Raw genomic sequence first — 13,754 nt, 5'->3', positions numbered from 1 at the left:
GGCCCTGCACTTCTCCCGGGTGGAAGAGCATCCGTAGAGGAGGTGGAGCCCCCCGAGAATCGGGGCCCGGAGCTGGCGCCCTATCTGCCGGGAGATGACGCATCTTCCGAGGGCATCTTCTCTCCCCGCTTTTCCTCCCCCTTTCCCAGCGCTCACCCTGCCAGAAGCAGATGCAAGCTGACAGGGCTCGGCTATTCCGCTGAAATATTTATATGTTCCCGCCTGGAAGCGAGGCAGCAGGATCCCAGACGTCCGGGGACCGTCACCCCAAGCCAGCTCCATCCAAGCCAGCCTGTAAGGGGTCTAGGCACCGCCTGGGTATTCCCATACAGACTTCCAGCCCCACTGAGCCCCCCAGGTGGTCCTGGGGAGGGTGGCCAGACCACAGCAGACGTGTCCGCCAGCTCCCTGTCCCCACCCTGTCCCTCCCGCGGGCAGGTGGGACCGGACCCGTCCGCCCATCCCTGCTGGCCAGGATGGTGGCAGGGTTAGGTCCCTCCTTAAATGCGGCCGGCTCTGGGTGCAGGAGCTCCGCAGGGTGTGGGTCCGGGCAATGGCAGCACCCTGGGGCAGAGTCACCCTGGGGCAGTGTCACCCTGGGCAGTGTCACCGCGGACTCCCCCCGCCGCCACAGGGCAGGGGCAGAGCTGGTTTGGGGGCAGGAGCAGGGGCTGTAGCAGGGGGAGGGCAGTGAAGGGGCGGGGGCAGGAGTAGGGACTGAGTAGGGTGGTGAGCAGGAGCTGGGGCGGGGGAGGAGCAGGTCCAGGGGCTGCGGCAGGGGCTGTATTTAGGGAGAGGGCAGTGGAGGGGCTGGGGCAGGAGTAGGGGCTAGAGAAGGAGTTGAGGCAGGGGAGGAGCGGGTTTAGAGGCAGGGAGTGGGTCTGGGACGGGAAGGGCCGGGGCAGGAAGTCGGGGGGCCGGGCAGAGCCGGGGGGGCGGCGGGCAGGGCTGGGCGCTCCCGCTCGGCTCCGGCTGCCGCCGCCCCTGAGTCAGCCCTGCCCCGGCCCTCCCTCGCCCGGCCGGCCGTCCGGACACAGGTAGGGCTTTGCCTTCTCTGGGGAGTGTGTTCTGGGCGTGGGGGACCCGGGACGGAGCTCCCGGTCCCGCAGGGGCACCCCGGCACCTGGAGCGGGGCCGCGGGTGGGTGCGGTGCGGCAGCGTCGGGGCGAGGCGGCTCCCGGTGCGGCATCACTCCAGGGAGCGGAGGGCGTGCACCCACCGACCCTGGCCCCGTGTCCCCCCCGTCCCCAGGAGGTGTCCCCGTGCGCTGCCACCTTCCCGGCTGGGCGGCTCTGCGAGGCTGCTGGGAGTTTTCGGTCCCCGGCTCCCAGCCTTGGGAGGCTCCCGGGCTGTGCTGAAACAAGCCCAAAGTGCTGTCCCCACCTGGGGACAAGGGGAGGGTCTCCAAGGGGAGCGGCTTTCCGACCCCCCCACTCGTCACTGCAGGGAGAAGCGTGCACGGGGATGGGTGACAGCGGGGATGCTGCATGGCTTTGGGTGGGAACATCCCGAGAGGTCCCACGGTGTCAGTCTAGTGTGTGTTTCTGAGCCCTGGCTGCTGGTTTTTGGGTGCCAGCACCCATGAGGTCCCACGAGTGTCAGGCTGGTGGTCATTATGAGCCCGTGCTCCAGGTGTGGTGGTCACCAAGCAGTGCAAATGCAGCCCCAACATCAGTGCTGGGGGGAGGAGAAAAGGGGTCCCAGGCCTCCAAACTTCCCCTGTAGCTGGGTAAATCATCTCCTGGGAGCCCGTTTCCCCAGGCAGGACTTTTCTGTCCTTCCTGAATCATCAGGAATCATCACAGAATGATTTGGGTTGGAAGGGTCCTTAAAGACCATCTAATTTTAACCCCCTGGCACCCACCTGATCACTGGGCTGGTTCTCCAGTTCCTCGAGGGAGCAGAGGGTGCCCGGCGCTGGGGTTGCATCCCTCATCACCTGGGCTCAGGAGGGGTCAGTTTATTCAGCTCTTGCTCCTGGGGCAGTGTTTTATTGCCCACCTCCTTTCAGCAAGTCCTCCCAGGGTGTGGGTGAGACCCGTCCTGGGGAGGGCTCCGTGCAGCAGCCCAGCCCTGTGCAGCATCCTCGGCACGCGCTGCGCCGCAGAGCATCCCCATGCGGCTTCTGCAGGGCCCCCGGGAATTGCTGCGGGGGTTGCCCCCAGTCCTGCAGGCAGCAAGGGCAGAGGGGGCAGCTCGGGGCCGTAGTGCCCCTGGTGCTGGGGCTGTGGGGGTTTCCAGCCTTTCCAGGCCTGGGCGGTTCGTGCTGCCCATCCTTGGGAGAGCCGAGCGTGCCGGTGCATCCTGAGGGATGCAGCACAAGGGAGCGGGTGGTCCTGCTGGGAGGTCCAGGACACTGCACCCAGCCTTGGGTGGGCTGGTGGGGGCACAGGGATCCCCCAGGGTGGAGGGGACGCTTAGCAGCCCCCGGTGCTGACTGTAAGGAAGCCAGCTGGGGATGGAGAGCCCTGCAGGAGGTGAGGAAGCCACTCAGAATCCCCGTGACCTAACCCATGCTTTCAAGGAGCATCTCCATAGCGGCCTGTGGGAGGATGCGAGAGGGAAATCCCTGTCTGAGCTCACTTCAAATGCACAGGGCAGGTCCATGCAGGTGCCAAAGCTGCTGCCAGACTGCTGGGGTGGGTTGAGCGGTGCTTGGATCCATGGGGCCATGGTCTTGGTGGGTGCCAGTATAACCCCCAGCACCTTTCCCTTCTCTTTTTGATGGCCCCAGGAGAGTCTGGGCTTGTTTTGGGGCCGTGCACAGTGAGGCTGCGGTGCTGCAGCCACCCCTGGGTGGGCGCTTCACTCCCAGCCCTGGGCAAGGAGCATCATCCTCCATCCTCCTGCCCTGTCCCAGCTCAGTGATGCTCGTGCCCACTGCCACGGCCATGGGTTGAAGCTCCCACCTTTCCATGCTGCAGAAACGGGTCTGTTGTCACCAGGTTGGCAGGAAAGCTGGGTGCTGGCACCTGTCTGCCTGCCTGCAGGGAGGAAAAGCTCCTTCTAACACAGGAATTCCCACCTGTCCCCAAGGGGCTGTTTTCTGTCAAGGAGGGAATATGGGATTTTCCAGCAGGCTGGTTCCCCCTGTTTTGGGGAAAGTCCATCAAGTCTTGGCACACCGATCAGTGGGGATCCCATGGGAGCTATGGATGGGTGGTGGGTTCCTAAATGAAACAAGGACTCAGGAGAGTAGGAATCAAGAGCTTTCCTCCCAAAAGAGTGAAACAAAGAGCTTTACATTTTCCACCTTATTTTTTTGAGTTGTGTTTTCCCTTTGGTGGACCCCAAACATTGTCCTGTTTGCTGGGCAGGCTTTGTGGTGGGACATGTGGAAGAGAAATGCTGTTCCCCACGTGGAGGGTCTGCGTTTCCAACCCCATTTGGTCCGGCAGCAGCCCATCACTGGAGGGTCTCATGGCATGTCCCTCTCCCTGCCCTTGCCAGGGCAGTGTTGGCATTGTGCCCACCAAGCTGGTGGGTGCACACAGTGGGAAAACCCAGCAGTGAGCAGAGGAGGAGAAAGGATCTGCATGGGAGGGCAGCCAGCCAGCTTCTGCCGGGAAAGGGTTAATCCTGGAGCTCCAGCTCCCGTATCCTATTGCTGTCTACTTTGGGTAAAAGCTTTTTTGGCTCTGTTTCAAGGGCATCAGGCTGGAGGATGACTCATGCATCCCCGCCACCAAGGAGCAAACCCCCTTGTCCCTACTTTCCCAGCACAAGGTGATGATTTCCTGAAAATCTGAGTGCCCTGGAGGGCTCTGGTTGTGCCTTAGAGGACTCTGGTCAGCTGGGTTGGGACCAGCTTCCTCTGGGACTTGCTTGTCCTGAGGGAATTGGGGTGGTGGCATCTTTGGCCTGGGTTCAAACACTTGTGCAGGTGTCCCCAGGCAGGGGACCTGCTGTGGGGGACACCTTGCTTGGAGGATGCTTTTGCCCCGTAACTGACCCTGATCCCTTTATTCCACAGGGAAAGAGCCGCCCATCCAGCTGCAGCTCCACCCTCCCCACGCTGCCAGATGTGCCTCCACGTTGTGCTGCGCCCGGAACCCACTCCGGAGGTGAGGAGGTGGGAATGGCCCCACCACAGGCCTGGGGCTGTCCAGGGGACCCTTGGCCTGAGGGTGGCATGTCCCCCCCTGGCACAGGTCACACAGACTGGTGGCCATTCCGGGCTGGACACTGCTGTGGGCATGGGGTCACAACCATGGGCATGGGGACATCATCACTGTGGGCACCACCATGGAGCTGTCCCCTTCTATCCAGGTGGTGATCTGTGATGAGGTCCCTGCTGCCCGTTGTGCTCTGGAAAGGCTAAAAATGAGGCCTTTTGGTGCGGGCAGTGGGTGAGGGCATCCAGGGAACATCTCCTTGTGTGCAGGCAGAAAATGGAGAGCTTGGAAAGAGTTTTGAGGTTCCAGGGTGGAATTGTTTCGTGCCAGGCAGCCTAATCCATCTCTGGAGTGACCCTGCTCGGGGTGGGAGCTAGACCAGAGACCTCCAGAGATGGTCACTTGATGTGTGCCTCTAAGCTTTCCTTAAAATATGGAAACTATTCCCTATTTAAAGGCTTTTCTTGGACTGATAACAGGAAGGCAGGGCATGATAACATGAGCCCAGGGTATCTGGGAAATGAAGCCCTTCCCTGGGACAGTGTGGCTCCATGGGGCAGGCAAGCCTGTCTGGGGTGATTTCCTTTGTGACTCAGTTTTCCCACCTGGAAAACAGGTTTGTCTGGAGTTCCCTATGGAAAATTTTGGGATTTTCCCCAGATCTCCCCTCTGGGGCATGGGGATGAATGAGTGAGGGACCTGAAGTTGTCTGTTCTGACTGCATAGCTTGAGTGGCCACGGTCCCCAGGGACACACAGTGTCTCACCCTCTGTCCCAGGCCATTCCCTGGGATGTGCAGTGGGATATGGCTCCCCAGAGAGGTGGCAGTGATGCTGTGCCACGCTGGTGGGTGTTACACCTCATCAGGGCTTCCCCAGGCTCTGCTGGCTGTCCACGCTCCTCCATCCGAGGTGCAGGGTGCAATCCAAACCCAGATGCCATGCATCCCAGCCTGTGTCCTTCCCATCCTCTCCCTGGGCTGCAGCCTCCTCCTCCCAAGCGTTTCTGAGTGCTCCCGTGCCTGTCCTCATCAGCTCGCCCACCTCGGAGTTTTCTGAGCAGGGCTGACGATATCTGGTGAGACATTTGTCCCTTGTGAGCACACAGGAGGAGTTTTCCAGCCCTGAAGCGAGGGAAGAGGGGACACAAGAAAGAGAGGAGGAGAGGATAAAAAAACACAACCCAGAAGAATGAAGGGTGGCACAAAATTTGGTGACCTTCTCGCTCTCCATGGGCTCTGGAGCAGGAGGAGAATGAGTTGGAGAGGGTTGGCTGTTTGTGGATGGCCCTGGGAGCAGGACCAGGCTGTGTCCTTGGGCTGACCTCTGGTTTGGGGTCCTTTGGGCAGAAACACCTTTCTGAGGGACACGGGGGTGATGGGGGTGATGTCCCTGGTGGGATCTGCTGTGGGGCTCGGCGCCAGCCCCATGAGTGCTTTGACATCAGCACGTTGTCATTCCCAAATCCTTCTGGGGATGTCTGTGTTTTGGAGAGAGTGTTTGGCTCTCCAGATCCCATCCTGGCACCTGGACTAACCCACTCCAGTGGACCTAATCCTCCTCCAGCAGTGAGGAGGGACCAGGGATTCCACTGTGAGTACTCCACCTCATCCCAGTGGCTGCTCCTCCAGCTTCCTACGCCCACCAAGGACCTCTCAGTCTTGAAGAAGCCTCAGCCCTTCATGGCTGGGAAGCACTTTGGAAGTTTTAAGAGCTCACCAGATGTGGTTTTCCCCACAGAGACGCCAGCTGCTGTATCTCCCTGCACAGGGCATGTAAGGCTTAGCTTACCATGACCTAAATGTCTGCTTGTCCCCAGACCAGGTCTCTACCAGGTACCCAAACTCCTGGTGCCTCCTCCACCCTCGGGGATGCTGGGATCCTTCTGGGTATGCTGGATGCTGCTGGGTTTGCTGGAGGAGGGAGGAAAAGGTGGAATGTTGAGCTTCCCCCCCTTGCCAACCGATTTGTCCTCTAGGAGATTAGTCCTTTCCCTGGCTTATGGGGGGATTTGTGGCTGCTCCATCTGCTCGAGCCCAGCAGGTCAGCGGGTGCCAGGGAGGAGCAGCCTGAGCCCAGCTGCTGTTTGCACTCCCAGGCATCCCAGGAAAGAGCTTGCACCCTTCTTCTGGGCGTTTCTGGCTATATCTGTTGGAAAGGAGCAAAAATCCCTGGAGCTAGGCAGGTGAAAGTCGTGCTTGTAACAGGGTTTAGACCCAAGATTGTTTGTTGGTGGAGCTGGTGAAAACCGTGTGGAGTAATGTCAGTGTTTTAAAGCTGCTTTTTATGCTGGTGGAAAGCCTGGAGGATGCTCCAGGATCTCCCCTTTCAGCCAGGATAGTTGCAGGGAGATGATTTCCCCATAAATCCACTCGGCCTTTGGGAAAGCAGGCAGGCAGGTGGGGAGAAAAGCATTACACTGCCAGGGATTTGGGGGGGGGGCAATGGGGGTGTTTGCTGGCTCACAAGTACTTTTAGAGCCAGGTTTTCCCGAGGGGAAAACTGGGAGGCGATAGATAGGGGCGACACAGGGCTCTCCCTTCTGCCGCTCCATCGCTCCTGTCTTGTCACCAGTGGAAGGTGGTGGGTAGCGAGGAGGCTGGAGGTGAGCTGGGGAAGAGCTTGTGACAAGTGGGCTTAGGGAGGCTGGATTTATAGGGACTGACTGAACTAGGTTTATGGAAGTGTGGGGGGGCCTGCTGGGTGGTGCTGGGGGCTGAGTGCCATCCTGGGATGCTCCTGGGATGTGGAGGCCACGGGGCACAGGAGCCTTTACCCGTGCCCAGATCCCAGCCTAGGGCAGGTCTGGTGTGCTGCTGGACCTGGGGATGTGCTCCTCGCCATGCTGCTGCCTTCTCGTAGGGTATGGGGCCGCATGGGACCCTGCCAGGCCCCCCCAGCTCCCAGAAAGCACCAGCTTCTCTTCTAACATGGCAGAAAATCACAAGCAGGGGAGATTCGGGCAGCGTGGATGAGCTGCTGAGATGCCAACGCCGCGGCCCTCCAGCTCCCGCACCCCTGCGGAGCCCGGGGGTGACCGGTTCCGGTCCCTCATTCCTGTTCTCCTTCCCTTGCTGTTTGGCCGGGAACGCCGGTGGAGGCTGCCAGGTGTCAGCTCGGAAATCTTTTAACTTTCCCTCGTCTCTGCAAATGGACAATGTCTCCGCTCATTAGGTACCCGCCCAGGGGGCAGATGTCAGCTCTGCTCACGGCTTTTCTCAGCTCATCTCTGCCCAGGCTCCTGACGGCTCCGCAGCGCTCAGGTCCCATCACATCACCGGGCTCTGCCCGCGGGGCTGCCCCTCTGCCGGCCCACCGTGCCTCCCCTGCGACCCCCAGCCCGGGCCCGCTGCCTCCCCCTCCTCACCAGCGGGGTTTGCGAGGATTTTTCGTGAAAAGGCTGGAAAATCACAGGCACCGGTGAGGCGCGCGTGTGCACGCGGAGCTGGAATTGGTTTTCCTTGCCCAGGCAGCGCCCGGGAGGAGAAGGCAGCTCTGAAGGCTGCCCTTTGAGGCTGATGCATCCCGACAGCTTGTTCACTGGGACATTAAAATCGTTGCCTTGTCTGCAGAGAGCACCCGGGCAGGCGGATGATGGGAACACAGGTCAGGGGAGGATCCCTCTCTCCCCGCACGGGGAGCGGCGGCGCCGAGATCCCCGGAACAAAGCGGATCCGGCAGTGGAGGGGCTGCTGCATCTCCACTGGAGGGAAGGGGAGTTCCCTCCCACACAGAGGGGGCTGGCAGCCTGGGGAGGACAATGCAGACGGAGCCATGTCGCTGATACTCCCGTCTGTGGGGTGTACTGTAGATCAGGGGTTGGTGGTGTGGTGGGAGAACATCCCCATCCCATCCCCATCTCCATCCCATCTCATTCCATCCCATCCTATCCTGCCCCATCCTATCATATCCTGTCTCATCCCATCCTAGCCATTCTCATCCCACCCCATTCCCATCTCACCTCACCTCGTTCCATCCCATCTCATCCCAGCCATTCCCATCCCATCCATTCCTCACCACTGCACAGCCAGTCTTCCAAAAGACCTTTAATTTTCCCTGGAGGGTCACAGCAAAGCCAGAGGACCTCTCCAAGCTCTCCATGCTCTCTGCAGAGCTTGGACCTCACACAGGCTCCCCACGGTCCCAAACATCCCAAGGAAAGTTCCTGATGGGCGCAAACAGCCAAGGACTCTCCGGTGAGGGGAAGCTGAAGTCCTAAGTTTGCAGGAGAGGCAGGATGGGTGTTGGAGCAGGCTTTGGTTTTTTCAGGAAAGGGGAGTGGTATGGAGTGGGGGATATGGTATTTGGGATGGTAGGATAGGGCATCCTACACTGCCTGAGCAAAAGCAGGGAGTTTTCACAGCCCTGTGGGACCAGGCACGGGACCTGCTCCCACATGGAAGTACTGTCAGCTCCCCTTGGAGGCTGGGCCTGAGCAGGGAGCCACGTTCAGCTCCTTCCCCTTGGCATCCTGCTGATGGCCCCTCTTTGGACCAGCTTTGTCCATATCTTTGTGTTTCCTCCATTCCCATCCCAGACTAAATTCTGAGCCCCTGGAATGAGGTGGCCGAGGGCTCCAGCGCGGTGGGGCCACCGAGCTGCAGGTGCTGCCAAGCCCCTGGATCCCCGTGGCCTCACTGGGATGAGTTAAGGGCAGTGAAGTGCCATAGTCTCCAGAGGCTGAGTTAAGGGCAGTGAAGTGCCATAGTCTCCAGAGGCTGATTTTTGGGATTGGCCACATCGGTGCATTGGAATTCCTTGCATCCTCAGGTGCTTTTATGTGGGAGCAGTAGGTGGGATTTTGCTGGGATCTGGGTACTCTGCTGTTCAGAAATGACTCCTTCAGCATCCTGATCCTTGTGAACATTCCTGACCAAATTTCCAGATGGGACGTAGTCCGTGAGAGCTGGCAGGCGAGCTGGCCACGCAGGGATGGAGCCGTGCTCTCCCCTGCCACGGATCAGGAGGTGGAAAGCTTTTGGTGGGAGAAGCTTACTGGTGCCTCTCCTGGCACCAGTGCATGCTTCACTGGAGAGAACAACCAGGAAAAAAGTGTAATTGACTCCTTTGCTTGTACTGTCAGGGCAGCCACGAGATGCAGGGGCTTTGGCCGTGCTGGAGAGAGGATTTGGGAGATGATGGCAAGGGTGATAGTCCCCCTGCAGCCCAAATGTTGCTTGTGCATCTCATGATGCCTTTTAGGACACTTCACTGGAGGTGACCTGATGGCAGAGAGCACCTCGTGGGTGTGCACCGGTGCCTGCTACAGGGGTCATGGCTGGGACCTCACCTGCAGCTTGGTGGGGGAAGGGGTGGCACACAACAGGGAGCAGAGCTGCTGAGAGATGGACCCATTTTTGATGAAGAAAACTGCTAACAAATTCTTTACTGCTGCGTTCCCTGGATGCTAAGCCTTGCCTTGGGATGAACTCAAACCTAGGACCTGGAAGATGAGTACATATCTCTTCCCCCATGAATTTGTGGGGTGTGGGTTGTTGATTTGTGCCCACACTGGCTCTGGGAAGAAGGATTGGGGTTTCTTTGCAACCCCTTGTCCTTCCAGTATCCTAAATCCTTGCCTGAGCTCCCTTTTCATGGGTATGTTGATGAAACTGGTGCCATTATGAGGATTTTCCCTTCTTTTTATCAGTCCTGGAATCAGTGACCAGCAGTTTGTACTGATTGGAACAAAACAATTACCCAGGACTCCTCTGATATGCCCCTGTGCTTCCCTGTTCCCTGTGCTGCCCTCGACCATGGCAGCAGTGCTGGGAGGATGCTCTTGTGGGTTCTGGGTGGGGGGGCTGCCTGGGCTCCTCAGGGCGCTGAGATGTGCTGTATTCCAGATCCTTCTCTGCCTCCTGCACTGCTGACCCCCAGCTCCACAGGATCCCCGACCTGTCCCTGCAGGTCCTCCAACGGTGAGTCACAGTTTGGGGGTTCCATCCTTTCCAACTTTTTAGTTCTGGCCAGCACCCGTGGGACAGGATGTCGCTGTTGCAGCAGTTGCTGGGATTTAAAATTCATCTGGCTTGTGTAGGCTCAGTGGAGATGAGGGAAGTCCCTCAGGGTCCATCCTGGGACCTGTGCTACTTGCTGGTGACAGCAGCTGGGGCTGCAGCCACTACCTTGGCAGACAGGGAGAGACCTATTGAGGGAAGAAACCTAAATTCTGAGGACAGCTGGTTGCTGAGAGAGGCTGTGTATGCTCCATCCTTGGAGGTTTTCAACCCCCAAAGGGATAAAGCCCTGGGCAACCCGCTCTGATCTTAGTGCTGACGCTGCTGTGAGCATCAGCAGGACTGAGGACTGACCTCAGGAGGTCCCACGGGCTCCCCTCCCACTGACAGGCTCCTTCCCACGGCAGGGAAGTGCCCAGGTCACTGGGGATGAGCACGGAGGCTGCTGAGTCACCGGGAAGAGGAAGGTTTTCCCTGTTAACACACAAGGTGCCCCAGCACGTGAAGAGCAGCACCAGCTCCAAGCAAGGGGTCTGCAACTCACCCCCCCTGCTGCCCAGGGAACGTTTTGGGCGGTGGAGAGGCTCTCCTGCCCCCTGGCACTCGGTTTATTAGCGGCTGAGGCTGCTCCATTGATTGTATTGACGGGTAGTGCATGCCCCAGTTAACTGATTGGGAGCAGCAGCAGAAGTGCAGCCGGCACCCACGGCGCTGAAACGTGCTGGGTGCTTTCCATCACCCTTGGATTTCTGCAGGAAGCAGACCCCTGGCTCCACAGCTGGGCAGGACCACAGGCAGGTGACCACAGAGGAGAACTGCTGGGCTGTGGTCACCTGGGGGGTCTCCCTGCCATCCCAGGGATCCCCTCCCCACAGGGTGATTTCCCGTGGTCGGTGGATGCTGAGGAGCTGCCCAAACCTGTTTGCAACGTAGAGAAAAAATATAAGTAATGCTTGCCTGCCCCAAACACAGCCTGGAGGTGATGCTCCTGATCATTTTCCCCCGACCCCCAACTCAGTCTGTGTTTTATTTCTCTCTGAGCTTCACATTAAGCAGCAGCTTTGGTCTTTCCTCTGTGCCTTGCCTTAACCTCTGCCATGTCCTGCTCTGCAGGCTCGTGCCGTGGACTGCTGGGTTCCCCCCCATGCTCAGCATGCCCTTTTCTGGTGCAGCTAGACCCTCCCAGGAATCACTCTGGAGCTCGAGGCCATCCTGCAGGGTAAGGTAAGGTCCTTTCCAGGTCATACAATCCCAGAATGGTTCACATTGGAAGGGGCCTTAAAGCTCACCTTGTTCCACAGGCACACCTTCCATAGGCCCCATCCAACCTGGCCTCGAACACTTCCAGGGGTGGGGCAGCCAGAGCTCCTCTGGGCAAATCCTGGGAGGAGGGGTCTTTGCAGGTGCCTTGGGCTGTAAAACACCTGCAGGGAGGGTGCTGGGGCCTCTCCCCTGCATCCGTGCAGGTCTCCCGTGCCGCTGTCTCTGCCCTCGCCGCCTGCTTTCCGCCACGCTGGCCATTCCATTAAAACCAGCGGAAGAGCTGAGCTGGGAAGTGCAGAGACGGGGTGATTTTCATCAGCCACTCTGCTTTTGTGACTAAAATAGATCCACAGTGGCCCCAGGCCATCGTGTTGTCCCAGGCATTGAGTGGCACGAATGGATGGCGGGGCAACGTTTTCCATTAGTGGAGAGGAGGACACGTGTCTCCGAGGGAGAAGACAGCTCCATAAAGCAGAAATGTTGTAGCGTCAGACAAACCCATTTCTCTTTTGTCCCATTCCTTTTAGAAGTGTCACTTATCCCCGTTTTCTGCACGGAAAACGCTGGGAGAGACCAGCCAGAGCAAACAGCCTGCGCCTGCAACATGAGGGTATGCTGTGGATAGGGGGATGGAGGTTTCTCAGGGGAGCTGCACATGACCCAGTCAGGTGCAGTGAGGGGAGAACTTGCAAAAAAACCCGTGAGGAGGTTTATCCGTGGCCTCTGGTGATGTGGTGGGTCCTGGCTGTGTCTGGTCCGAGGTTTCTGCCATCACCTGTCCAGCGAGGGCGTTTTATTCTCTGGCTTTAGTGAAGACGCTTTTCTGCAATAATGGGTTATTAAGGCATCATTTGGGTGAACATCATGACATCCCACAGGTCCCACCTTCCTCCCTTCAGGAAGGTCTCTGACGTAATTTTTCTGCCTTCTCATGCTCCCTGTCCACCACCCCATCCCTTCTCCCAGCTGTGTGTCCCAGCCCCTCTCCCACATCCACAGGAGGGAGAGGAGCCTGGTGCCTGTCTCTGTCCAAGCCCTCCTCGAGGCTGTGTCTTGGAGCTCTTCCCCTGTGGGATTCCACCCTCGGAACTCAAGGCTGATCCTGGTTGTGTGGCACTGTGACTTTTTAATAGAAAAACTGCGAGACACCTGGAAGAGCATGAGGTGGGATGCTGGCGGTAGGGCCAGGAGTTGGACTCGATGATCCTGGTGGATCCCTTCCAACTCAGGATGTTCTGGGGCTTTACACTGGAAAAACTGCTGCTGCTCCCATCTCCCATCCAGCTGATGGGATGAGTGGTCACTGCTGATGCTGGAAGACGGATGGAGATTCTACAGGGTTAGCAATGTGCTCAGGTGGGAATGCTGGTTCTGGAGATGCTGTGGGGTGGGGATTTTCCACTCCAGCAAGGGAAACAGCTGTGACACGAGGCTGCAGGGTGGGGATGGGGACGCGCCCGCCAGTGCCAAACCATTTCCCAGTTTGACCCTTCTGCTCAATCTGAACTTGAAGGTGAACGAGCGGAGCTCACCCATCGATCCGGGCTGGGCTGATGAGCGCCATGCCCTGCGGAGAGCTCGGCCCCCAGTGCCAGCTCCCTCTCTCCCCCTTTTTTTCCTGCCTCCCCTTCACGCCCTTCCAAAGCCATCAGTCAGAGCGTAGCACCCCGGGCCGCCGACCTTGCTGGGGGCCAGGGGGACAACATATAGGTCCCTGCAGAGAGCTGTCCCGCTGTCTGATGGGCTTCTCCCAGCTGCCACTGCCACCTCTGTGCTGCCGGTAAGCCTGGCATCCAGCGGCTTGGGGGTGCGGGGAGGCACGGGACAAGGCAAAGGGGTTGGTGCCCATCGTGCCAGGAGCCACGTTTGTCATAGGCAGTGACGTTATCTGCTGAGCCATGCGCTGGTTTTCCTGGTTTAAGGGTTCTGCTGTCTTCACATGGGCAAAATACAACTTGAAGCATCTCTTAATCTTTAGCTAAAATGTCATATGACCTGGCAAAGTGTATTTTTTTACCTGTTGGGAAGCAAAACCTGGTCTGAGGTTGGAAACTTAGAACTTGTCTTGGCTAATAAGTAAAAAGGTCGGGGTTTGGGGTGAAAGAAGATGATGCGCCTTCGCTTCGCGTCTTCCGTGCTTTAGCCAGAGATTTTTTCCCCGCAGCTGAAAATAACAAACCATTTTAATCTAAGTATTGCTTGTTCTGATCTTTTAATCCAGCTTGCTTTCTATTGGCACAGCAGCCTGAAATGATTTATCCGCCTTCCTCTCTATTATATAATTATTGGGAAGATTACTGGGGAGCCAGCTTTAGCCTCGCTGGGGAAGGAGGAGGGGGCTGGAATGTGGGGTGGGCGTTCGTGGAACCACAGAATCATGGAATGCCTTGGGTTGGAAAGGACCTTAAAGATCATCT

The 13,754-nt window shown here is 58.4% G+C and overlaps 1 protein-coding gene across 13 annotated transcripts in view; it reads left to right on the top strand.

The window, feature by feature from the left end:
- The first annotated feature begins 212 nt into the window (after positions 1 to 212).
- The window catches only part of PCBP3 (poly(rC) binding protein 3), a 54,777-nt gene continuing 41,235 nt past the window's right edge, over positions 213 to 13,754 (top strand). For 12 of the 13 annotated variants that reach the window (XM_069021621.1, XM_069021620.1, XM_069021617.1 and 9 more), the window contains exons 1-4: positions 213 to 294; positions 3,974 to 4,064; positions 9,961 to 10,035; positions 11,188 to 11,293. In XM_069021621.1, the coding sequence (XP_068877722.1) occupies positions 213 to 294; positions 3,974 to 4,064; positions 9,961 to 10,035; positions 11,188 to 11,293 (354 nt within the window). Of the gene's footprint in view, positions 295 to 3,973; positions 4,065 to 9,960; positions 10,036 to 11,187; positions 11,294 to 13,754 lie in introns of those variants that run through there. The other variant, XM_069021625.1, reaches the window with a different exon arrangement.

The sequence above is a fragment of the Aphelocoma coerulescens genome, chromosome 7, assembly GCF_041296385.1.
Source record: "Aphelocoma coerulescens isolate FSJ_1873_10779 chromosome 7, UR_Acoe_1.0, whole genome shotgun sequence".
NCBI classification, from domain to species: Eukaryota; Metazoa; Chordata; class Aves; order Passeriformes; family Corvidae; genus Aphelocoma; species Aphelocoma coerulescens.
The sequence above is the reverse complement of the archived record's forward strand: the minus strand, read 5'-3'. Positions and strand labels throughout refer to the sequence as shown.